This window comes from Urocitellus parryii, chromosome 1, assembly GCF_045843805.1.
Source record: "Urocitellus parryii isolate mUroPar1 chromosome 1, mUroPar1.hap1, whole genome shotgun sequence".
Lineage (NCBI taxonomy): Eukaryota > Metazoa > Chordata > Mammalia > Rodentia > Sciuridae > Urocitellus > Urocitellus parryii.
In genome coordinates this window covers 133,393,399-133,418,801 of record NC_135531.1, presented here as the reverse complement: position 1 = coordinate 133,418,801, position 25,403 = coordinate 133,393,399, and the positions used below count along the sequence as shown (strand labels likewise).

Here is a 25,403-nt window from a genome sequence, read left to right as displayed (position 1 = left end):
AAGTAAAGCCTTAGTTAACATGCCCTACCCACATACTCAGAGAACCCTAGTTTTTTGATACCTCACAACCAAGCAGCAGACAACCAAAATATTTTCTACACTTAAGAAAAGGAAAATCAGCAAAGCAATATGAATTAAGAAAGAGACTCTTCAAGGAAACAAGTTTTTAAAAAATTATTTTCAACATGAATAAGGAAAATAATATTTAATAAAACAAGAATAAAATGCTACAGAAAAGCTGCATTCAGAGGACAAAGAGCTCTTTTCAAAATAAAGATACATTTTGAGCAGTTCTACTTCTAGGAATTCATCTTATAGATATATTTGCACATATGCAAAATATATAAGGCATAGATTTATTTTCGACTAGAAGTAGAAAAAAACTGTAAAAGTCTAATCATCAGCAAAGAATGACTTTACAATGGAATTATGCAAATTAGAAACAGAATGAGATTACTTTTTATATATTGACTTAGTATTTTAAATAATATTGCTTAAAAATATAATGAAAGAGGCAATACACAGAAGTGTGTGTAGCATGTATATATGTACAACTTACTTAACATGTTATATCACATGCTAGTTATATATCATAATTATAGATTACATATTATACAAATTATAAATCAAAAAATCATGTAATTGTACTGGATTGGGAGTGTAGCTCAGTGGTAGAATGTAAGAAGCATGAGGCCCTGGTTTTCATTCTCAGCACCACAAAAAAAGAGAATATAATTATATTAAATTACATATCTATTATATAATGTACATTTTACATATATATTTGTAAAAAAAAAAAAGTGTGTGTGTGTGTGTGTGTGTGTGTGTGTGCATGGCTTTTGAGTAACTATTTTAATCTTCACTAACTATACATATAAATACATGTATCCATAAATAAAAAATTTCTGAAATAGAAGAAACTAATAATACTTCCCCAGAGGAAAAAAATTAGAAGAATCAGATTACTATGATTAGGGTAGAAAAGAGAGTCTAGAATGGTATGTACATTTTCTCCTTTAGAATTTTAATCTTTGTGGAACAATAACATAAATGCAATGTTGAAATGATACCCAATAAAATTTATTGTAAAAATTGATAAAGCAAGAACCAATGTGTATGTACAGTACATTGTAGTTACTTAGTAAATATCTACTGAACAAATGGTTAAAATAACTTTGGGGGAAATTACCTTCTCAAAATACAGTATATAATGTAACATTTATCTGAACCAATTGTGTGTGAATCTATTTCCCCATCAGGATCACACAAGGAGCTTTTCCTCCTCCTCCTCCTCCTCCTCCTCCTCCTCCTCCTCCTCCTCCAGGGATTAAACCCAGAGGTGCTTAACCACTGAGCCATATCCATAGCCCTTTTAAATATTTTATTTAGAGACGGGGTCTCACTGAGTTGCTTAAGCCTTCGTTAAGTTGCTGAGGCTGGCTTTGAACTCACAATCCTCATGCCTCAGCCTCCTGAACTGCTGGATGAAGAGCTTTTAAAAAATAACTAACTGCAGAGTCCCATCCAGATCCAGCGAACTAGAACCTTGGGGGAGACATCGGGCAGAGCAAGGAATCTGCATGTGTAAACATACTCCCAGGTTTTCCAGAGACATAAACATATCTGAGAACCTGATCATGACTGTAGGCCCCCAGGTATCTCACTCCTGCTTCCTTCTATTAATAAATACTCTCTTTCTGTGTCAGTATTCTTTGTCTTTCCTTGATAGTTTTCCAATTTCTGTTAAGGGATTTAAAAAATATATTTATTTTCAATTGACAAATAATACTTGATATGATATTATGATATGATTTGATGAAGCTAATTAACAAACCTATCACCTCACATAGGTATCATTTTTTTTTGTGGTGAGAATATTTTAAATATATACTTATAGAAATTTGGAAATATACAATACTTATTTACTGTAGTCACCATGCTATGAAATAGATCACTAAATCATACTTCTCTTGTCTAACTGAAATTTTTTCAGTTTTTTTGTCCAACATCTTAGGGGACATTCTTGAATTCTTTTTTTTTCTTTTTCTGAAATAGGGGTCTTATTTTGGGAGAATATCAGTCATCTTTTCTTGTGTGCATGCTGGGGATTAAACCCAGGAGCACTTAACTACTGAGCCACATCCCCAGCCTTTTTATATTTTTGATTTTGAGACAGGGTGTTGCTAAGTTGCTTAGGACTTTGTTAAATTTTTGAAGCTGGCTTTGAACTTGCTATCTTCTGCCTCAACTTCCTGAGCCGCTGAGATTATAGGTATGTGCCATCAGGACTGGCTTTAACACCAGTCATCTTGAGAGTGAGAAACTTTGGGGGCAAAACAACAAAGTACTTTCAAGAGAGAATGTGAGTCATCTCCAGAAAGAGAAAGTGCGATCTCTTAGTCTTGGGTATTAATATTTATAGAGGGACAGTAACTAGGGGCTGAACTGGATGTAGAGGCAAGGCAGAGTTTCATGACTTCAAGCCAGTTTCTCCAGTGCTTTCACATTACCCTCCTGTGGTTACTTTTAGAAGGGCCATTGGGCCAGGGGCAGTTGGGGAGGGTCTGGGTTTCTCATGAATTACTTGTTTTGCAACTGTTCGTGGATACTTTTCCTTTTGATACTTGGTTTATTTTTCTGTATCCTCAAATTTTCATCTTAAGAGGAATTGACATCCATTTATCGTACATAGTTTATCTTAAATTCACTTGACATTTGGAGTGACAATGTGCTAGTTAATTAGCCTAATCCAAGGGAAAAATAAACTTCTCACATCTTTCTGATAGGAGGTAGTTCTGCATCTTGGAGGGAGATGCCAGGCTGAATTTAGGCTCTTACTATTCCATGGAGACTGAGAGATAAGAGCACAATATTTCTTAGTGGGGCCTCACACAGGCTGGACAAGTGCTTTACCCCTGATTTTTATCTCCAGTCCCTGAGCTTCCTTTCTCTTGGTGCTAGAGATTGAGTCAGGGCTTTTCACTTGTAGACAAGCACTCTACCATTGAGTTATATATTTAACCCTCTCTAAAATTTTACTTTGGGACAAGGTCTTGCTAAGTTGCCCAGGCTGGTCTTGAACTTGTGCTTTGCCTTGCCTCAGACTCCTGAGTCATTGGAATGACAAGTGTGCACCACCATGTCCCATTCCACAGTCTTTAAAATTTTTTTTTTTAAAAATGTCTTTATTTTATTAATTTGTTTTTTATGTGGTGCTGAGGATTGAGCCTAGGCTTCCCATGTGCCAGGCAAGTGCTCTATCACTGAGCTACAATCCCAGCTCCTCCATGATCCTTCTTGGTAATCATATTTCGAAGAGATCTGGCTCTCAGGTCCTTGAGACATCAGACATTCCTGGGTCAGAATGCTGGCAAGAAATTTACTTAGTTTTAAAAGTTTTAATAAGATTTACATACATTTCAGATAGAACTTACAAGTGTTCAAATTAAATGTTCTAAGACAGTTGGGGAAGAATCTCTCATTATTTTTTAACAAGAAGAATTAAATCTCTATTTTTAATTTGTATTAGCCTTTAAACCTGCCATGCCTCTCCTTTCTCCCTTATCTTGTCCTCCAACCATTCACTTTCCATACCTCTTAAATCTATTTGTCCTTTTCCAACATCTACAGCTATTCACTGGGCATTTATTCACTACCCTTCTCTCTTCCTGCACCCTCTGGTTTCCCTGCCTCTGCTTGCCTTATCCTTCATCTTTCAAAATTAAAAAAGGATCAAATCTGGCTTGGACAGAAGACAGCTGAGAAAAAATGGGCTTTAAGTGTAGGAAAAAAGAGTAGGGCAGTGTGAAAAGGAGGGAGGCTCTGTCTTTTGAGAGCTTGTCTGAAGGTTCTAGAAGGGGAGTACAGCAATTAGCATATCTATGAACAAAGAACTAGCCTTTATTGGGGAAGGTGTTCCTCTTCCACAGAGCTCAGTTTTGGGAGGGACGCATATGGAGTGTTGAGGGAGGACGGGGACACCTGCTTCATCAGCCAGATCAACCCTTGTAATCAATGAGGTTGCAGATGGCATAGCCAGATCACTCTCACATGCAGGGTCTACTTTTGGAAACAAACAAACAAACAAACAAGTATTTCCTTGTTCCATAGAGATGGCAGGAAAATAGTTTTATTTGTTCTTTTGTTTGTTTCTCAGGGTCATGGCTATGGAGCTCTGGAACCACACCTTCCTATCGAGTTTCATCCTTAGAGGTCTGCTCAGCCACTCATCATATGACTTCTTCCTCTTTTCCCTGGTCCTTTTGGCCTTTGCTGCGGCCCTGACTGGCAACATCCTTCTCCTCCTGCTCATCCAGGGTGACAGGCGCCTGCATACTCCTATGTACTTTTTCCTCAGTCAGCTCTCCATCATGGACTTGACCTTGGTTTGTGCTGTGGTGCCCAAGATGGCAGCCAACTTTCTCTCAGGCCATAAGTTCATCTCTTGGGCAGGCTGTGCAGCTCAGATCTTCCTAGTGGTCATGGTAGGAGGAGCCGAGTGCTTCCTCTTGGCAGTGATGGCCTACGATAGGTATGTAGCTATTTGCCACCCTCTGCGGTACTCTGTGCTCATGAGCTGGAAGACCTGCTATCTGCTGGCTGTGGCATCCTGGATAGGTGGGGTGGCCGACAGTGTGATCGATGTTGGTACAGTCTTCAGCTTTCCCTATTGTGGCTCTCTGGAGGTGGACCATTTCTTCTGTGAGGTCCCTGCCCTTCTGCGTCTCTCCTGTGCTGACACATCCCTCTTTGAGGACCTCATCTATGCATGCTGTGTGGTCATGCTGCTGCTGCCCCTGGGAGTCATTGTGGCTTCCTATGCCCGGGTCCTCACAGCTGTGATTAGGATGCCCTCCACTGAGGGGAAGCAGAAGGCTCTGACCACTTGTTCCTCCCACCTGGCTGTGGTGGGCCTCTACTACAGTGGAGCCATATTTAGCTATATGCAAAGGGCCTCAGCTAGGACACCAGCAAGAGACAGGGCCACCTCTATCTTCTACACCATTCTTACCCTAATGCTCAACCCACTCATCTACAGCCTGAGGAATAGGGAGGTTACCAGGGCACTGAGGAAGATGCTGGGAAGGTGGAGAGTGTAGGCACTTGCCCCTCCCTCTTGGGCTTCCCTTCTTGGTGTGTCCCTTCTCTGCCACCCCCATTCTTCCTCTCTGCCTGCACTGACTCGGACAAGTTGGGGCAAGGCTATGAACTAAGTAATCTGCTAACATTTAGGATGCTTGGAAGGAAAGTGATGGGGTAACAGATGGTACTTAATTTGTTTCACAATGAATCCCCCCACCCCACCCCAGCACCATAATATCCACCAATTAAAGACCAACAGATACATTGTTTACATTGCCAGTAGGATTGGCAGGTCAGCCTTTCTTCTGAATTATATTTTAAAAATAAACCAACAGTCAGCAGTGGTGGTGAATGCTTGCAATGCCACCTATAGAAGAGGTTGAAGTAGATGCAAGTTTAAGGCCAGCCTGGGTAAATGAATGAGATGCTCACTCAAAATAAAATAAAGGGGTGGTATATAGCTCAGTGATAGAGTGTTGCCCAGCAATCATGAGGTCTGGTTTTGATTCCTATAGCCACACACACACACACACACACACACACACACACACACACACACAAAAGAACCAACAGTGTATGAGTTCCTCCCTTCTTCCCCCCCCCCCACTGTAATAAGAGTTCACTTTATGCTTTGAACGTAACTCTTAACTGTTCTGCTATTGCCGCTTATTTTAAAACTGATATTTTCTCTTCTACCTCTCCCCCTTGGGGAAAACCTTGGGGAAAACAAGATCACCCTAATTCCCATCCTAGGCCAGGTTATCTGTCCTTGTGAACCCAGGCCAGAGAGAGAGAAAGTAATTCAGCCTGGGACTGTCCTTTCACCAGATCTAAGAAATGCATCTCTCTCACAGCCACCAGTGAATTAAAACCCTTGATGAGGTGCTTAGAATATAGCCTTTGAATCATCTCTTTAAAAGGTCTCTGCTCCCCCTGACTGGAAGATTCACAGTCTCAGCACCAAGAATCCCAGTTACTTCTTCTTTGCTAGCAAAGAAATAAAACTTCTTTTCCTTTCTTTCTTAAAGCCTTGTCTTCCTATTGGATTGGCATTGGGGACAAGGACCAAGCTTTCAGTAACAGCACTAGGATTTTTGTTTGTCTTGTGTGTACAGTAAAGGGATTGAACCCAGGGATGTCCTACTACTGAACTATATCCCCAGTCCCTTTTTATTGTTTATTTTGAGATAGGGTCTGGGTAAATTGCTCAGATTGGCCTGAAATTTAGGATCCTCCTGCCTCAATCTCCTGCATCATAAGGATTTAAACTTCTTTTCAGAAATATCCATTCAGTTCATTTGTTCATTTATTTATTGAGTTATTTGTTCTTTTGATGTTATTTTCTTTTAAATTGTTTATATATTCTGGATATTAATTCTCTGTCAGATGAATGGCTGTCTGAGATTTTCTGCCATTCTGTAGACTGTCTTTTCACTCAATTATTTTCTTTGCTGTACATAAATTCTAAAATTTGCTGTAATCCCACTTGTCAATTCTTGTTATTATTTATTGAAATATTGGGTTAAGGAAGGTATTACTGAACCAGTATCTTAAAGTTTTCCCCTATGTTTTCCTTTAGTAGTTTCAAATCTTACATTAATTAAGGTCATTGAACCACTTAGAGTTTTAAAATTTTTTTCTCTTTTTGTACAGGATAAGAGGGACCTATTTTCAATCTTCTACAGGTGGAAGTCCTGTTTCCTAGCACCATTTATTGTTGGCAAGAAAGTAAATTAGTACAGTTACTAGGGAAAAATGGTATGGATGTTGTAGGGATAGATGAGGCAAGGCACCAAAGATAGCAGGAAACAGTTTTTATTTGGCTGCATCCAGGTTCAGACGACACAGCTTTTGCTGTAATCAATCAATCCCCTGAATCCTGAGTTCAGGGAGTTTCAGAATTTTATACCCAGCATGTAAGGGGAGGGGCTCAGAAGTCCGCAGTTTGCAGAAGTTCACATAAAAGCAGCTTTTTCTTTCACTGTTCTGGGCAAGTTAACCCTTAATGGACAGCACCTGAAAAAGGGAGAGCTTCTTCTCCCCTTTCTTTCCTCCCCTTGCCAGCTGTTACCATGTGCCCAATTGGTAACTTCTCATAGAAATGTAGACATCTCTGTGAAGCTTCAGCTCAAGGCCAGAGGCCTTGTTTACACATTTCTACAAACTACTAAACTGGATATGTTTGTGAAAAACTAGTAAGGGGGTGCCCAGCACCTGGAGTGCTGATTTCTTCTAGGCTTATGGCCAAAAAACAGGGCAATATGGAAATGGAAACGTATCCACATTGAACTCTTTTGTAGAGACTCTTGTGCTGACAGTCCTAAAATCAGCCATGGTGAAGATTTCTGGAAAAGCCCTGGAGAAGCCCAGTTAAGATTTTTTTGTGTGTGAAGAAAGGGGGTTCCACTACATGGAGGTTCCTCAAAACATTAAACATGATCTACATATTCCAGCTATGCCACTCCTGGGTATGCATCTGATGGATCAAAGTCAGCATACAAAAGAGATACTTACATACACACATGTTTATGGTGACACTATACATAATAGCCAAGTTATGGAATTAACCTAGGTAGCCCATCAACAGATAAAAAGATAATATACAGGGGTTGGGGATGTGGCTCAAGCGGTAGTGCGCTTGCCTGGCAAGCGTGCGGCCCGGGTTCGATCCTCAGCACCACATACCAACAAAGATGTTGTGTCCGCCGAGAACTAAAAAATAAATATTAAAAAAATTCTCTCTCTCTCTCTCTCTGTCTCTCTCTCTCTCCTCTCTCACTTTCTCTTTAAAAAAAAAAAAAGATAATATACAACAGAGCATTTTTAGCCATAAAGGATAAAATCATGCCATTTGCAGGAAAATGGATGGAAATGGAGATTGTCATGTTAAGTAAAACAAGCTAGTCTTGGAAAGACAATTATTGCAATGTTTTATCCTATATGTGGAATGTAAAAAGAATTGTAAAAATATATGAAAGTAGAAGGAGGCCTATTAAGGAAGAGGAAGGGAAGGGTGTAAGAGAGGGTACTTGGGAGGGTGGTGCAATCAAAGCACTTTATATGTTTGTATGGAAACATTGCAATGAAACTCATAGATTTGTTCAATTAATGTATGCCAATAATAATAACAATGAAGTGAACCTAGATGGGAAGGGGATGCAGCTCATTGGCAGTGCATGTACTTAGTATGTATAATGCCCCGAGTTTGATCACAAGGCCCTATGTTTGATCCCCAGCAACACACACATACACACACACACACACACACAAAAAAAAAAAAGGAACCAAGAGTGGGAACCAATTCAGAACCCATTTCCACACTGTAATATGGCACACAGAATTTGAGTATGACATTTAAGAGGATCTTTGTAAGATTAATTGTCTTTCTAGACTTCACTTTATTCATCTGTACCATCATAGCTACTGGTAAAATTAAATCCAATATTTAGTGGCTCTCATTAGTTGCTAATTATTTTTTTAATGAAAATTTCCATTTCTGTGTGTTTCATATTATTTAGAAATTTAAAAAGAGTTTTGTGCCTGCTCACAACTGTACTTAATTCTTTTAGGAGATGGGCCTTATGCTACCCAGGCTGGCCTTAAACTCCTGGGCTCAAGCAGTCTTTGTTCCTGAGCCTCTAAAATAGTTGGGACTATAGGCTTGTGCCACCAAACCCAGCTTTTTACTTTAAATACAAGAATCAAAGTGTTGCCAAAAGCTTGGGCCTTGTCCCCAGTGCCAATCCAATAATGAGGACATGGTTTGAGAAAAAGGAAAAAGTTTTAGCCCTTTGCTAGTAAAGGAGAAACACAGGGGACTCCTGTCCTAAAGGCTGTGATTCTGCAGATCAGCAGGAACAGAGGGCTTTTAAAGAGGTGATTCAGAGAAAATGAGATTAGGGAGGAAAGATCAGGAAGGAGAAGATCAGGGAAAAGAAGATCAGGGAGGAGAAAGCTAGAGAAAAGGAGATCAGAGAAAATCAGGGAAAAGAAGATCAAAGAGGAGAAGATCAGGAAGGAGAAGGTTGGAAGTTTGAAAGCTTTGAAACAAAAGGATCAAAGCCACCAGGGATATAGTCAAAGCATCAAGTGAACCCCTATTACAAAGGTATATAAATTCAAAACAGCCAGAATGTTATTTATTTTCAGCTTTCTAGAGGTATAATTGACAAATAAACATTGTAATAAGTATATATTTTGTGAAATGTTACCACAGTAGGTTCAAATAGCTAGAGTTTAGGCCATGGTAGGTATAGAGGTTATTGATAGGACATTCACAGAGTCCACACAAAGTCCAAAGGCCACACCACACACCAGAATCTCACACAAGAGACTTTTTGTTGGCAGCACGAAGCAAACCGACAAGGCTGTACCTTCAAGGAAAGAAGCAGCGCTTAGGCACTCACAGAGGAGCTTTATAGCCATCAAGAGGAATTTCATAAGAAATTCATAAGGAGTTGTGTCATAAGCTAGGGTGGGGTTGATCATTTAGCAGGCACATGTTCTTATGGGAAGTGATGCAACATTGCCTCAGAATCTTGACTTTGGAGCCTCTAGATAAAATGGCTCCCAATCTAAACTGGCAAATCTGATGCTAATATTGACCTGATGTTAATAGTTATAATGCCTTACTCCATTTAATCTGGGAAGTTTAGGAGCTAAATGATCTCCTCCTCCTCTTCCTCCTCCTCCTCCTCCTCCTCTTCCTCCTCCACCTTCTTCTCCTCCTTCTTCTTTGAGGGCTGGGGATTAAACCCAGGCCTTTGTGCAGGTTAAGCACTGACTCTACCATTGATTTATACCCCCTACCCCCATTACCTCTTTATCATTGATGCCAGACATGGAACAAGAATGAGGTGTGAGGAGAGCATAGCAGAAATTGGTTTCTATTGAAGTTTCCTTGACAGGGACTCTGGAGGGCCTTGGGAAATAATCTTTTTGTTTTGTTATTTATTGAGGTGCTAGTAATGGAAACCAGCGAGGCAAAATGCTCTACCACTGAGCTAAATCTTAGCCCCTGGAAATGATCTTTTGATCCATGCCATCTACAAAGATTTCCTTAAACACAGTACACCAAAAATGTCCAATCACTCTATCACTCTATCTAAGAGACCCACATTAATTTTTCTGAGAGCCTGTGAGATATCAGATGCCATGTGGTCAGTTCTAGGAATCAAAATGTTCCAGACAATGGGGCCAGTTGAGCAGAGGCTGAGTGTGAATTCTAGAGTGTACAAACTCAGAGAGTGTGAAGTAGAGCTGATCAGAGGGATTGAGACCCACATCATGTAGAGCCTGGTAAATTAGTATGAGGAATTAGAGTTTTGAGCAGTGGAGAGATATGATCTGCCCAGAGGTTTTCTGTTTAATTTTTTTTTTTAGTTGTTGGTGGATCTTTATTTAATTAATTAAATTAATTTATTTATATGTGGTACTGAGAATCAAACCCAGTGCCTCACACATGCTAGGTGAGTGCTCTATCCCTGAGCTACAACCCCAGCCTCCTGCCCTAAGTTTAATAGAACCACTTAGGCTATTGTGTAGGGCCCATGGGGGAGGTTTCTCTGGCAATTCTGGTGAGAGATGATAGTGTTCAGATGCTCATCCCATGGAAAATCAATGTCTGAGAGACAAGTGTTGGGGAGAAAGGACTTTATTCAGTGACTGAAGAATGGACAAGAGGGGCGTTTCCCTTACAAACCAGCTTCTTAACTCCAGGGAATCAAGGGGTTACAGATATAGGGTAGAAACAATATGGGAGAGGAAGAGATTGATAAAGGGAAAGAATATTTATGTCTTTTCTGGAAATAGATGGAGATCTGGGAATATGAATGCCACCTCATTCATGGTCTGATGTTTCCAGTTATGGTGGCTGGTAGATGTAATTTACTTTATTTTTTTGTGGTACTGGGAATTGAACACAGGGGCACTCTACCACTGAGTCACAACCAGCTGGTAGATGTCTTTAGCCTTGAAGTGAGGAGGGACTGTGATGGCAAAACCAGACCTGGTTGTAAAATGAATTACAAAAAAATTATTGTAAGAAACCAATGCCTGGGAAAAGGGTTCCCTCCCATCTCTCAGGCTTTCTTCAGAAGCCTATTTGACCCTGGGTCCTTTTGTGTTGTAAATATCTGCACTAGGAGTCTGACCACTCCCTCATTAAAGGTGAACACCACTATGCTAGGCTTTTCAAGGCTAGAGATTTAACAGATGCCTATGAAAAGAGCCTTTTTTTTTTTTTCTTATTTGTTTCTGTAAGCATGTTATGTTAGAGACCCCCGAGCAAGGCTGTCAGCCATGTAGATCACAGTTTTTTTTAAAATAGGGAAAAATCCCCAATGATGGGATGGGACTAAGACGATACCAAATAACTTATAAATGTGACAAACTGTGGATCACACTTCAGAATTTGGAGTTCGTTGTCTTCTGGGTCCACTGGCATAAAATGAAGTTTGGAGTTCTTCTCCTCTCCAATACTGATTGCTATCTCTCAACAAGTCTGTTTCTAGCAAAAAAGACAGACTAGGCAGGTCTAGTTCAAGAAAACTCTATATTATAGTTTCAGACAAAACTTCTCTCAAATGAACAACATGTCTATGTACAGAGTTAAGTGGAATATGATCCAAATGTTAAGGCAACAAAGGAGACAGACACAATATGAAGACAGAGGGGACAAGCCTTTTCATCTCATTTCAGTCACCTGTCAAATGTCTGTAGGCCCAAATGAAGAGTCAATGTTTTCAGCAAAAGTGGCCTTCAAATCCCTGTAGAGAAATCCACATGTTAGAGTGTTACTAGCAGGAGTCAGAATTGAGTTTGTGTCCCACCACATAGAAGAATGAACACCAAGAATGCAGAGGTAAGCAAGTAAACAGGAATTTTATTTAAAAGGAAGGTGAGCTGGGTGTGGTGGTGCATACCTGAAATCTCAGCAGCTTGGGAGGCTGAGGCAGGAGGATTGCAAGTTTAAGGACAGCCTCAGCAATTTAGTGAGGCCCTAAACAAATTAGTGAGACTCTATCTCAAAATTAAAAAAAAAATTTAAAAAAAGGCTGGGGAATTGGGATCATATTATAAAGTACCTCTGAGTTCAATCTCCCCTACCAAAAAAAAAAAAAGGTGAAAAAAAGTGAGAATTCCCAGCAATTTCCAGCACAGGCTCCTGGGAGGGGTAAGACTGCTGTTTAAATCTTACAGCATTCCTTCTTTTAAAGGCACATAAGTAGAAGTTGATGAGCTCTTCTTGATGGGTCCTTGATATTTCAATTGTTTTGTGTGAGGGCACAGGCCAGATTGTGCAGTCATTCTCTAGGAGATGGAAACTGATGCTCTTTGAAAAACAAGAACTGTTTTTTAACATGTAGGGGCAGGGGCATGTTAAAATGGCTGTTCTTGTGCTAACCCTCTTATCAATTACTGTCCCTTCCCTACTCTTTTTTTTAAGCATTCAGATTTAACTTTATCCACATTACCATTTAAAGCTTGATTTATAAACAGTACAATTACCCATTGCTTCATGGGTTCAAGTTAAGCATTTTTTTCTATGTGGGAACTACACAATATAGTAAATGTCAAAGGACCCAATAAAGCAGTTTTTCATTACTTTCAGGATCTAAACAAATATTCTGAATGTTCAGAGCTCTTTAGGTGTAGTATTTTATATTCAAATATCTATCTATATTGAGTCAGGTTATATGACCAAAACAATTTAGAAAAGTAATTAGCTTTATAGCAAAAGACTTTCTATCTACATTATCATGTTCAAAGGAATTCATGTTGCAATGCTGACAAAATCTGGTGGCTGCTCTGGAACAACAGGCAGTGTATTTGCTCCATTAACTGTGTGGCAGGTCACACAGGTACAAACATGGAACAGTTAGGCACAGTTCATCCGGGACGGTTTTGCTCCCCTGCTAAAACTAACCAATGAAATACAACACATCAACTGCAGTTGACTTGGTTTCAGGAAAACCACATTTGAGAATTATAATACAGTATCTTCCTCATCTCACCTTCAGTCGTTGACAGGAAGTTTGTAGGTCACCATGCTGTTTATTTTGTGGATCCTGGTAGTAAATGAGCCAAGATGGACTTCCTCTGTACTGGTAATGACCTGTAGTAACTAGTTACCTGTAGTAACTCTTCCCATTTTTCAGGTACAACCAAATCTTTGTCTGTATAAATCAGTAGATCAAATGAACCTAAACTGGGGATAAGATCATTAAAATACACTATTTTTCCAAAGTAAAAATACCCTCTCTCTTTCTCTTACAGGGCCACGTTCTGAACTACCCATTGTTAGAGGATGGGTTGGCCTGGCCTCTAATCACTAATTTATTTCCCTCAGTGGAAACTGATTTCAGCACAGATTATACTCTTCTATTTTACCTTATGAAAAATTTAGGGCTTTTAAATTTTGCAGGAAAACCATTGAACATACAACATGCACATAATCACATGAGAACTTTTGAACATAAGCCACAGGAGAGCTAATATCCTGGTGTCACTGCAGCGCTCCAGTGCCCAGAACAGTGCCTGGCATGGAGGAGGCAGCTGTCAACCATCTGACGAATGGAGCAATGAGGATTGAAAAGCAAGACACGCACTGCACACTGCAATGTGCAGACAAAAAAGCCATGGGAGGAATCACTGCAATGTTCAAGAGGGGGCGCTGTGCAATAGTTTCTCTCCTTTTGAGCATTTCTCAGTGTTCCAGAATACATACACACACATGCACATACAGAACTGCCGCCTCATGATGCTTCCCTACTTACATTACATGTTACTAACCATTAAAAGTTACTAAAGGGTTGATTCTGCAAGCAGTAGTTTAGTTGTTCCCCCAGGAAGCAAAACTCAGTGTGAAGGTGTGTAACATGTACAAGAAACTTCCAACACTGGTAGAAACATCACTGTCACTATGATCTTTCAGATCACTGAGCAGATTTCACCCTGGATGGTTTTCTGAGACTTCTGTCTGGGAGCACTATCAAAGACACTGAATCAATCAATTCATTTTAGGTTTAACAAGTGATTTAAAACATTCACAAGAAAGATTATTTACTTGATAAAAATGCTTCCAAAAATCAAATAAGTAATTAATCAAAAGATTTTTTAAAAAGTGAACAAAGGTCCCTTTAGGACCTACAACCTAGTGGGCAAGATACATCTTGTGATGATTTTGTTTATATATCCAATTTTTATTTAGTGCTGGTCTTAGATTCAGGTCATTTAGTATGAGTTGACTAGAAAATCTGCCAACCACATCAAGTTAGGAAAACTGCAACATCTGTTGTCTTTCACAGTCATGTCATACTCAATATCAAATAGCCACCTTTTGAGGACCTCCTTGCTTTCAATGTTCAACATGACCACCACCAGCTTCTGAACTGAGCCCTTGTACAGCCAGTCTTTCAGCTGTTCTACCACACTACTTAGGTATTTTATGAGCTCAAGGTTGGTAGTTACCAGCAAGCTGAGTCCACACTTCTGCGCTCCAGTGAAAGTTTCAGAGGGATATATGCCACATTGACACAGGATAAGAAGAACTTGGCCACGATCTCTGCTCTCTGCAAAGGGTGATACCCAGCTCCTGGGACAGTAGCTGCCATGGAGAAGCCCATCTGCCATCCAGTAAAAAAGTCCCTTCCCTACTCTTGACTGCCTATCCTTTCCTATCTCAAAAGGTGGTACCAACAGCAAAGCTAGTGGGAAATATTGCATTGCCCATCTGTATGATTTCCAAAATTAGTGATTTGCAAGTCAACTAAGGCAAGTGAAGGTAGAGACTTTATTTAGTTGACCCCACTCCCAACAATGGCACTTGGACCTGGGTGGAAATAAAGAAAGTGTCTAGAAGTGGACAGGTTCTGGATATATGTTGAAGTTCAAATAAACAGGACTTTTTTTTTTCTGGTTGTGTTGGAGATGGATCCAGGGCCTCACACACCCACAGGCACCAACAGGATTTTCTACCTTAACATTGTCAAGAAGAAAAAATAAAAATAAAAATGGACCAGTACTGGTTCAAGGCATTTAATATGGAATTGGGGGGCTATTGTTAATCAGATCCCAGACATATCTGCATCTGAAACTTTGAACTAGGCTGCAGACTGTCTCACCCTTGATGCAAATGGACCTTTGAAACATTGTTAAAAATCTCCGTTGAAGATCATTTTCAAGCAAGAAAATACAAGACACCATCAAAAGTTTACCAACCAAGAAAAGCCTGGGACCAGATGGATTCTCAAGTTCTACAAGACCTTCAGAGAAGAATTCTATTAAATAGAAAAGGAGGGGTAACTCTTCCAAATTCATTCTATGAGGCTAGTATCACCCTAATACCAAAACCAGACAAAGATACATCATGGAAAGAAAACTTCAGATCAATATCTCTGATGGACACAGATGCAAAAATTTTCAATAAAATCCTAGCCAATCGCAAAACATTAAAAAAAGAGTGCTCCATGATAAGTGGGGTTCATCGCAGGGATGCAAGTTGATTCAATATACAGAAATCAATAAATGTAATACATCATATCGATAGACTTAAAGACAAGAATTATATTATAATCTCAATAGATGCTGAGAAAGCATTTGACAAGATACAGCACCTCTTCATGTTCAAAACACCAGAAAAACTAGGGAGAGTAGGAACATACCTCAACATTGCAAAAGCTATCTATGCTAAGCCCCAGGCCAACATCAATCTAAATAGAAAAAAATTGAAAACATTCCCTCTAAAAACTGAAACAAGATAGGGATGCCCTCTTTCACAACTTCTATTCAACATAGTTCTTGAAACTTTAGCTAGAACAATCAGATGAAAAAAATTAAAGGAATACACATAGGAAATGAAGAACTCAAACTATCACTATTTGCTAATGACATGATTCTATATTTAGAAGATTCAAAAAATTCCACCAGAAAATTTCTAGAATTAATACATGAATTCAGCAAAGTAGAAGTACATGAAATCAATACCCATAAATGCATTTCTATACATAAGCAATGAATCTATTGCAAAAGAAATTAGAAAAACCATCCCATTCACAGTAGCCTCAAAAAAAAAAAAAAAAAGGATCTGGAATCAGTCTAACAAAAGAGGTGAAAGACCTCTACAATGAAAACTAGAGGACACTACAGAAATAAATGGAAGAAGATCGTAGAAGATGGGAAGAACTCCCATGCTCTTAGATAGGCAAAATTAATATTGTCAAAATGACCATACTACCCAAAGTGCTATACAGATTCAAGGCGATTCCAATTAATATCCCAATGTTATTCTTTATAGAAATAGAAAAAATCATGAAAATATAAGAGGCCCAGAATATCCAAAGCAATCCTCAGTAAGAAGAATGAAGCAGGAGTCATCACAATACCAGAACTTAAACTATACTAGAGATATAATAACAAAAACGACATGGTATTGGTACCAAAATAGACATGCAGACCAATGATACAAAATAGAAGACACAGAGACAAACCCATATAAATACAGTTATCTCATACTAGACAAAGGCATAACAAACACACATTGGAGAAAAGATATCCCATTCAAAAAAATAGTGCTGGCAGATTATGCTAAGTGAAGCTAGCCAATCCCTTAAAAATAAATGCCAAATGTCTTCATTGATATAAGGAGAGCAACTAAGAACAGAATAGAGAGGAAGAGCATGAGAAGAAGATCACCACTAAACAGGGACGAGAAGGGGGAGGGAAAGAGAGAGAAAAGGGAAATTGCATGGAAATTGTTATACAAAATTACATATAAGAGGAAGTGAGGGGAAAGGGGAAAAATAAACAAGAGAGAGAAATGAATTACAGTAGATGGGGTAGGGAGAGAGGAAGGGAAGGGAGGGAAGGGAAGGGGAGGGGAGGGGGGATAGTAGAGGATAGGAAAGGCAGCAGAATACAACATACACTAGTATGGCAGTAGGTAAAAAAGTGGATGTGTAACGGATGTGAATCTGCAATATGTATATAGGGTAAAAATGGGAGTTCATAATCCGCTTGAATCAAATGTATGAAATATTATATGTCAAGAACTTTGTAATGTTTTGAGCAACTAATAAAAAAATGGTGCTGGCAAAACTGGAAATTCATTTGTAGCAAAATGAAATTAAACCTCTAACTCTCACCCTGCACAAAACTCAACTCAAAGTAGATCAAAAACTTAGGCACTAGAACAGAGACCCTAAGCCTAAAAGAAGAAAAAGTAGGCCCAAATCTTCATAATGTTGACTTAAGACTTGACTTCCTGAACAAGACTCTTAAAGTGCAAGAAGTAAAATTAAGAATCAACAAATGGATTCAAACTAAAAAGCTTCTTATCAGCAAAGGAAACAATAACGTGATGAGAGAGCCTACAGAGTGGGGAAAAATCTTTACCACGTGCACCTCAGATAGAACACTAATTTTTAGGATATATAAAGAACTCAAAAAACTTAACATCAAAAAAACCCAAATAATTCAATCAATAAAGGGGCTAAGGAACTGAACAGACACTTCACAGAAGAAAAAAATACAATCAATTAACAAACATATAAGAGTGTTCATCATCTCTAGAAATTAGAGAAATACAAATCAAAACTACTCTAAGATTTCATCTCACTCCAATAAGAATGGCAATATCAAGAATACAAGCAATAATAAGTGTTGGCGAGGATGTGGGGGAAAAGATACACTCATACATTGCTTGTGGGACTGAAAATTGGTACAACCCCTATGGAAAGCAGTATGAAGATGCCTCAGAAAACTTGTAATGGATCCACCATTTGACCCAGTGATTCCACTCGTCAGTTTATACCCAAAGGACTTAAAATCAGCATACTACTGTGACACAGGGATAATGTTTATAGCATCTCAAGTCACAATAGCTAAATTATTGAACCAATTTAGATGCCCCTCAACAGAAGAATAGATAAAGAAAATGTGGTACATATACAGAATGGAATATTTCTCATCCTTAAAGAAGAATGAAATTATGGCATTTGCAGGTAAATGGATGAAACTAGAGAATATCATGCTAAGGGAAGTAAGCCAATCCTCAAAAAACAAAAGCTGAATGTTTTCTCTGACAAGCCAATGCTGATCCATAATGGGGCAGGGAGATAGGGAAGAATGAGAGAATTTTGGTTTGTGTAGAGGGGAGTGAAGGGAGGGGTGGGGCTATGGGAATGAGAGAAACATGATTACTCTCTATAATGTTTTTTTTGTATATACTGATTTTATTTTCAAATGCCATAGATTCAGAAATATTTTATTGTACTATGTATGTATCTTTTTAATTAGAAACAGAAATCTATTTATCCAAGGAAACATTAGCCAGATTTTGTGTCACAATGATCTAAGCTTTTAGTATGTGTAATAAAATGAAATTATTTATCTCAGAGCTGTTAAGAACTTACAAATGTGATCCTGGAATATATAAGTGGGACTATTTTTACAAATTCTTACAAACCAGAAAACTCCTTCCCCAAACATGTCAAGCTTAATTTTCTGCTCTTTGGAGCATAGCTAGTAAGGTATCAAGTCCCAGTGACATTTTCCACACTGTGAGTTGCCAGACACTATAAGCCTGTGGCAGTGTTTAATCTATAGTAAACCAGCTAACAATTTGTAGAAGAAAGGTTTATATAATTATTCCTTAATATCCTTGTGGTGATTACAACAATGGCAGAGAATCATAAGAGCAGAATCAGTGATTATCTGATAAGGTAGCATTTCTTACCAATTATGAGCTGATATAACCTTTATACTCTCTGCAGGTTACTTTTGTGACCCAATCCATTTTTTACTAAGCTCCTAAAGAAATGGATATTTGAGTATGCTCCCATTAGTGTATATTGGGACTGTGATTTCAAGGGTCACTAGTTCTGCAGAGCAGCCTATATGCATTCCAAATTCTCCTGAAGATCTTTACTTTTTTTAAAAAAAATTATTTATTTATATATTCTAATTAGTTATATATGATAGCAGAATGCATTTTGATTCATTGTACACAATTGCAGCACAAGTTTTCATTTCTCTGGTTATACACAATGTGTTACACCATATGTACAGTCATACATGTACATAGGGGTAATGATGTCCATCTCATTCCACCATCATTCCTGACCCCATGCCCCCTCCCCTCCCTTCCTTCCCCTTTGTCTAATCACAGTTCCTCCATGTTTCATATCCTCTACCTCACCATTATGGATCACACTACTGGAGTGACTCGGCACCATGTACAGCCAGAGGAAGGAGAAGTTGTGCTCCACTTGTGTACAATATGTTAAAATGCATTCTACTATAAAATAAATTAATTTAAAGAAAAATCTCTGTTGGGCCAGGACAGTGGAGCACCCCTGTAATCCCAGCAACTTGGGAGGCTGGACAGGAGGATTCAAGTTCCAGGCCAGCCTCAGAAATTTAGTGAGGCCCTAAACAACTTAGTAAGATAAAATAAAATAAAACAAACAAAAAGGACTGGGGATGTGGCTCAGTTGGTTAAGCCCCTCTGGGTTCAAACTTCAGTACCAAATAAATCAATAAACAAATCTTTGTTGACCGCCTGTGCATTGGGTCTCCCTTCCCTCAGACTACCCAGAGACAGTCTACAGCCAATCCCTTGCTTAGAAATGTTTGCCTGCCCTGATCATAATTCCTGAATAACATGTAATGTACTTTCCAAACCCTAGATTTAAAGCTATAAATGTCTCTGCTATTTTATAAAACTTCATAGAACATTCTCTTTTTCTTTTTTATTTTTTCTGAGAATGTTTTCAAGACTGTTTGAATCTGTTTTCCTGGATCACAATCCTAATTAGACACCAATAAGTATAATTTTCTTCATTCTCAACTAAATTGATTTTACTCTTGGTCAATACCATGGAGCCAATATTACCGGTAAGTTCACAAGATTTTAAGAGTAATAAAATGAGAAACTGCACTTAACCTGCTTGGCACTGAGCTTTTTTCATTAAAATGTACAAATGTGTCAGTAATCAATGCATTTCTTACTGTAAAATAAATTAATTTAAAAAAATCTCTGTTGAGCTGGGCAGCCTTTATAATTGAAAAACAATAGAAGGGTGTGATGGTGCACACTTTTGTAACACTAGTTATTCTGGAGGTTGAAGCAGAAGAATCACAATTGGAGGTCATATTTGGCAATTTAGCCAGATCCTGTCTCAAAATAAAAAGGACTGGGGATGTCACTCATTGGTCAAGCACCTCTGGATTCAATCCTCAGTATTGCTAAGTAAATAATAATAAGTAAAAAAATAAAATTGTGATAGACAATTGAATGTTGTTTAAGGAAGCAAAACTTCAGGTTGTTTTCTATAATTTCTACTGTTTTTTGTTTTGTTTTGTTTTGTTTTGTTTACTAGGAATGGAAGCCAGGAGTTCTCTACCACGTAGCTATAGCACCAGCCTTACATCCCCCTTTAAAAAAAATTCATTTTGAGACAGAGCCTCCCTTAGCTTACAGACGTTGGCTTGGAATTTGTGATCATCCTGCCTTAGCCTCCCAATGTTGGGATTATAGGCATGCGCCACAGTGCCTGGCTTCTAGGAGGTTTTCAAAGTAGGTATATTATAGAGCAACATATGTTGCCCAGCCTTATTTCAGGAACCTTCTGTGATCCTATCCAGGTAAGGAGGCTGTGGGCAGTAATACCCCTTCCCTCCAGGCCCAACCAGGACTCAGATCACCAACTGGGGGAATGTGAAGAGGGGCCTGGGTGGTGGTGAAAGCTGTGCAGACTATCCCCAGTACCTGAGCCCCACCCTGATCTCTTTCAGTGCTGTAGGGCCTCCGGGAGGCTGCAAGCAGGAGCGGGTGGAGGGTACCTTGGGCACCGATGTAGGGATATGGCCATCTGGGAGGTTTGTTTTTTTATTTATTGAGAGTATATGGTGATTCAAATATCCAGTGGCTTTAGGCTCCAAGTACCATGGGACACTGCTAGTATTCTTAGTCTGATATCTCCGGTCTTGGTGGAAGAGAACACTTTGATTCAGGATAGCGGGAGTGGTAAGGATTCAGGTTCTCTGCTTGCTTTCTCCTTTTCCTTTCCCACTTGTTTTCCAACTGGTAGACTGAAGCCCATTCACTCTTTATTTCTGATTTTATGAAATTTTAATATGTGATCATACATATGATATATACAGTTTTGTTTTTGTTGGGATGGGGTGGGCATTATCTGCTTAATGTTTTCTGAGCTTCCTTTAACGCTGGTTTGATATCTATCATTATTCTGATTAATCATTATATTGCTTCATCTATTTTTTCTGTTCCTTTTTCTCCTTCTGGGATTCACATTAAATGAATTTTACACCTTTTAAAGTTGGCTCACATTTCTTGGATATTCTATACCTCTTTTTTGTCTTTTTTTCTTTCTGTTCTTTTTCTCTCCTTCCCTCTCCTATTTGTTTCTTCTCCTCCTCTTTCTTCTTAAGCAAGCACTCTACCACTGGGCTACGCCACCAGCCAATTTTCAGTTTTATTTTATTTATTAATTAAAAGTTGGTGTTGGGACTGAAAGGAAAGTGACCACAATACTTGGAGCCACCAAGAGATCTTTATTGCAGCAGTGCAAAAGAGGAGAAAAAGAGAGAGAGAAAGAAAGAGAGAGAGAGAGAGAGAGAGAGAGAGAGAGAGAGAGAGAGAGAAAAGAGAGAGTAAGAGAGAGCAAAAGCAAGAGAGGGAGACAGAGAGAGCAAGAGCAAGAAAGAGGGGCCCGATAGGAGGGAGTTTTTTATAGCATATAATTGGGGTCTCTGGATCTGCAGGCTGCTTTGTTGGCATACAGTGATTAGATCATTCAGTAGAGTCATCTTCTGCCTTCAGGCAGACAGGGCAGGGACTAGATGTGGGTTTCCATTGCACCAGATGGGTGGGGGTCAAGTGTTCAGCCATGAGTGGGGTTGAGTGTTCAGACTTGATGCAAACAGGTGATGAAGGACCAGACAGGAGGGGGTTTGAGTGCGTGGGTTATCCTGCAGCTCACATTTGTTCAGCCTGCCCTGCAGACAACTTAGTTCAGCCTGGGCTCTGCACCTAAGAGGGACTGGGCTCAGTTGGTAAAGTGCTTGCCTCTAATGCACAAGGCCCTGGGTTCAATGCCCTGGGTTCAATCCCCAGCATCACACACACACACACACACACACACACAAAGTTGGTATTACCGAAAGCTTGGTCCTTGTCCCCGATGCTAATCCAATAATGAAGACATGGATTTGAGGAAGAAAAAAATAGGTTTATTGCTTTGCTAACAAAGGAGAAACACAGGGGACTCCTGTCTCAAAGGCTGTGATTCTGCCCATCATCAGGAACCTGGGACTTTTAAAGAGGTGACTCAAAGGCTACATTCCATGTGTTCTCTTTTGGAGTTATAATTCACTTGTCAATTTGGGAGACAGTAATTTCTGAGATCTTCTGGTGCCATCCCCAAAGTCTGGATGACTTCCTTCCTATGGTGGGTATGTGCTCTGGGACACATAACTGCCTAGGTTGGGGAAGAAATTGTAATCCTGTTTCCCCAGAGATTCAGGAAGAGGAGAGACCAGGGAGGAGCAGGGAGAGAGAAAGAGAAAGAAACATGTCCATTTTAAAAACAAGTTGCAGTGGCAAAGCATCAAGGGTTATATTCAAAGCATAAAGTGGAGCACTGTTATAGGCCTGTAATTCCAGCGACTTGGGGCTTTGAAGCAGAAAGATGGCAATTTCAATGCCAGTTTGAGGAATTTAGTAGATCCTGTCACAAAATAAAATAAAAAAGGGCTGGGGTGCATTTCAGTGATAGAGCACACCTGGGGTCAACCTCCAATACTGGGGGGCAAGGAAGCTCAAGTCATGCTTTGCTTCTCAGTTTTAGAAGTTTCTATTGGCATATCTTCAAACTCAGAGATTCCTTCTTCACCTGTGAACAGTTTACTAATGAAACCAAAAGCATTCTTCATTAGTGTTTTGAACTCTAGCATTTCCTGTTTTTTCTTAGAATTTCCAACTCTTTTCTTACACTATCCATCTGTTCTTGTATGCTGTCTACATTTTCCTTATAGCTAGTAACATTCATAGTTTTTTTTTTAAGATTCATGGTTGAATTTGTGTGTGTGGTGGGGGAGGGTACTTGAAATTAAATTCATAGGGCATTCACTGAGTTACATCCTGAGTCCTTTTTTATTTTGAGACAGGATCTCACTAAGTTGCCCCACCTGGCCTTGAACTGGCACTCATCTTACCTCTGCCTCCTGAGTCTCTAGGATTCATGAATCACCATTTCCAGCTGAATAATTGTAATATCCTTGCCACATCTGAGTCTGGTTTTGATGATTAATGTATTTTTTCCAACTGCCTTTTGCCTTTTAGTATGCTTTGTATTTGTTGTCATACATGATACAATGAGGAAGAGGAACTCAGGTGAATAGGTCCTTAGTGGTATGGGATTAAAGTGTGTGTGTGTGTGTGTGTGTGAGAAGCATCCTATAGTCCTATGATTAAGTCTCAGTTGTTTAGTAAGCCTGTGCCTTTAGGCTATCAACTTTATAAAGGCTTTTCAGTTTCTTTCCACTTAAGTAAGATCTGATGGCTTGAGGAGGCTGGGTGGGTATTTCTCTTTCTCTAGGACATTTAGGTTCTGATAAAATAATTTCTCTAAAGGAAAGGCCTTATGAACAGTAGGTACTGTGTCTTGTGGTGCACAACAGTAATCCCAGTAACTCAGGAGACTGAGGCAGGAGGATCGAAAGTTCAAGGCCAACATCAACAACTTAGTGAGACCCTCAGCAAATTAGTGATACTCTGTCTCAAAATAAAAAATAAATAAATAAAAAGGGCTGGGGATATAGCTCAGTGATAGAGCACCCCTGGGTTCAATACCCAGTACCAAAAGAAGGTGGGGGAGAGGAGAGTGGGTCTATTTTGAAATGGCTACTTCCCCTCTGTACCTATTATACTGTAATTAGGAGGGGATTTTTCTTTGATCTTCACTGTAAGAATCTCATCAAGATCCTGGAGGGGACTCTCTTATTCCTAAGGCCTACTGATTTTTTTTTTTTTTTTTTTTTTGTACCAGGGATTGAACTCAGGAGCACTCGACCACTGAGCTACATCCCCAGTCCTACTTTGTATTTTATTTAGCGACAGGGTCTCACTGAGTTGCTTAGCTCCTCACTTTTGCTGAGGCTGGCTTTGAACTCCTGATTCTCCTGCCTCAGCCTTCCAAGCCACTGTGCCCAGCTCCTCCTGGAATTTTTTTAATATTTATTTTTTAAATTATAGTTAGACACAAATCTTTTCCTCCTGGAATTTTTAACACTAAGATTTATCCACACCGAGTCTCCAGCAATATATTAATTATAGTTCACATTTTCCTACCCTGAGACTGGTTCCCAAGCTGGCTTCTGTTTGTGGGTTCTGCTCTGGTAAGTTATGATTATTTGTGTCTGCATGTCTGTCCCTCCAGTTCTGGCAGCAGTAGTTTGTCACGTGACTTCATTATCACAGCTCCTAGAGGAGTTGTTGACTTTCCAATTTGTTGTTAGGTGATCCTTATATATGCCAGGTTAGAAACTGGAAGTCCATTCTGTTCTCTCTAATTATGGCAGGAAATCAGTATCAAGGCATGAACCTCAGGAGGGCCCAAGGGTGGGATGAACAAGGTCCTGCGACAGAGCCTCAGATAGACTTTACCTTCTTCTAGGCTGGGGCTTTAGAAGGTTTTGTGGGCACAGCGTGTGTGTTGAGGGGCACAGTACAAGATGGTTCTTTAGGGGTTGAGGATTTAGCTCAGTGGCAGAGTGCTTGCCTAGCACATCCAAGGCCCTGGGTTTGATCCTTGGCATGGAAAAAAGAAAAAGAAAAAAATTACCCCAAAAGAGGGTTATTTATATTTTTTGACAAGTTTAAAAAAATGGACCTCAAATGCCCTCATCTGTTTACTTTTTACATGTCACAATCCTGAAGGACTTTTTTTGTAATTAGGGAAGGATATTTGTTGCCATTTTCACATAGTCAAATTCCAAGCTACTGGGCCCAGTACCTGATAGAGGAAAGTTGAACATTGAATAGATGTTGAACCAAGTGCTAAGGCAGGATAGAAGAAATAATAAAGATAGGTACAAAGATTTAAAAAAAAAGAAAGGAAGAAAAAGGAGGCTATAACTTTAATATAAACCTTGTGCTAACGTTTCTGACAGCTTTTCTTCCCAGGTTTGATACTCCCCAAGCCAGCTTTTCTCCCAGGCTGGTCACTCCCAAATTTCTGGGAAATCTACAAATCACTCACAATCTTAAAGTCACTAGAAATTCACTCAGTTATGAAAAT

At 39.3% G+C, this 25,403-nt stretch overlaps 1 protein-coding gene and 1 pseudogene across 6 annotated transcripts in view; one reads left to right on the top strand and one right to left on the bottom strand.

Moving 5' to 3' along the window:
- The window catches only part of LOC113178251 (olfactory receptor 2M3-like), a 93,331-nt gene that overhangs the window by 51,685 nt on the left and 16,243 nt on the right, over nt 1-25,403 (top strand). For 5 of the 6 annotated variants that reach the window (XM_077801541.1, XM_077801534.1, XM_077801529.1 and 2 more), the window contains one exon: nt 4,157-5,462. The exons of the other annotated variant lie outside the window; for it this stretch is intronic. In XM_077801541.1, coding sequence (XP_077657667.1) covers nt 4,161-5,099 — 939 coding nt within the window. In that variant the 5' untranslated portion in view covers nt 4,157-4,160 and the 3' untranslated portion in view covers nt 5,100-5,462. Of the gene's footprint in view, nt 1-4,156; nt 5,463-25,403 lie in introns of those variants that run through there. 6 annotated transcript variants of the gene reach the window in all.
- Nucleotides 13,100-15,203, bottom strand: LOC113178492 (mitotic spindle assembly checkpoint protein MAD2A-like; annotated as a pseudogene).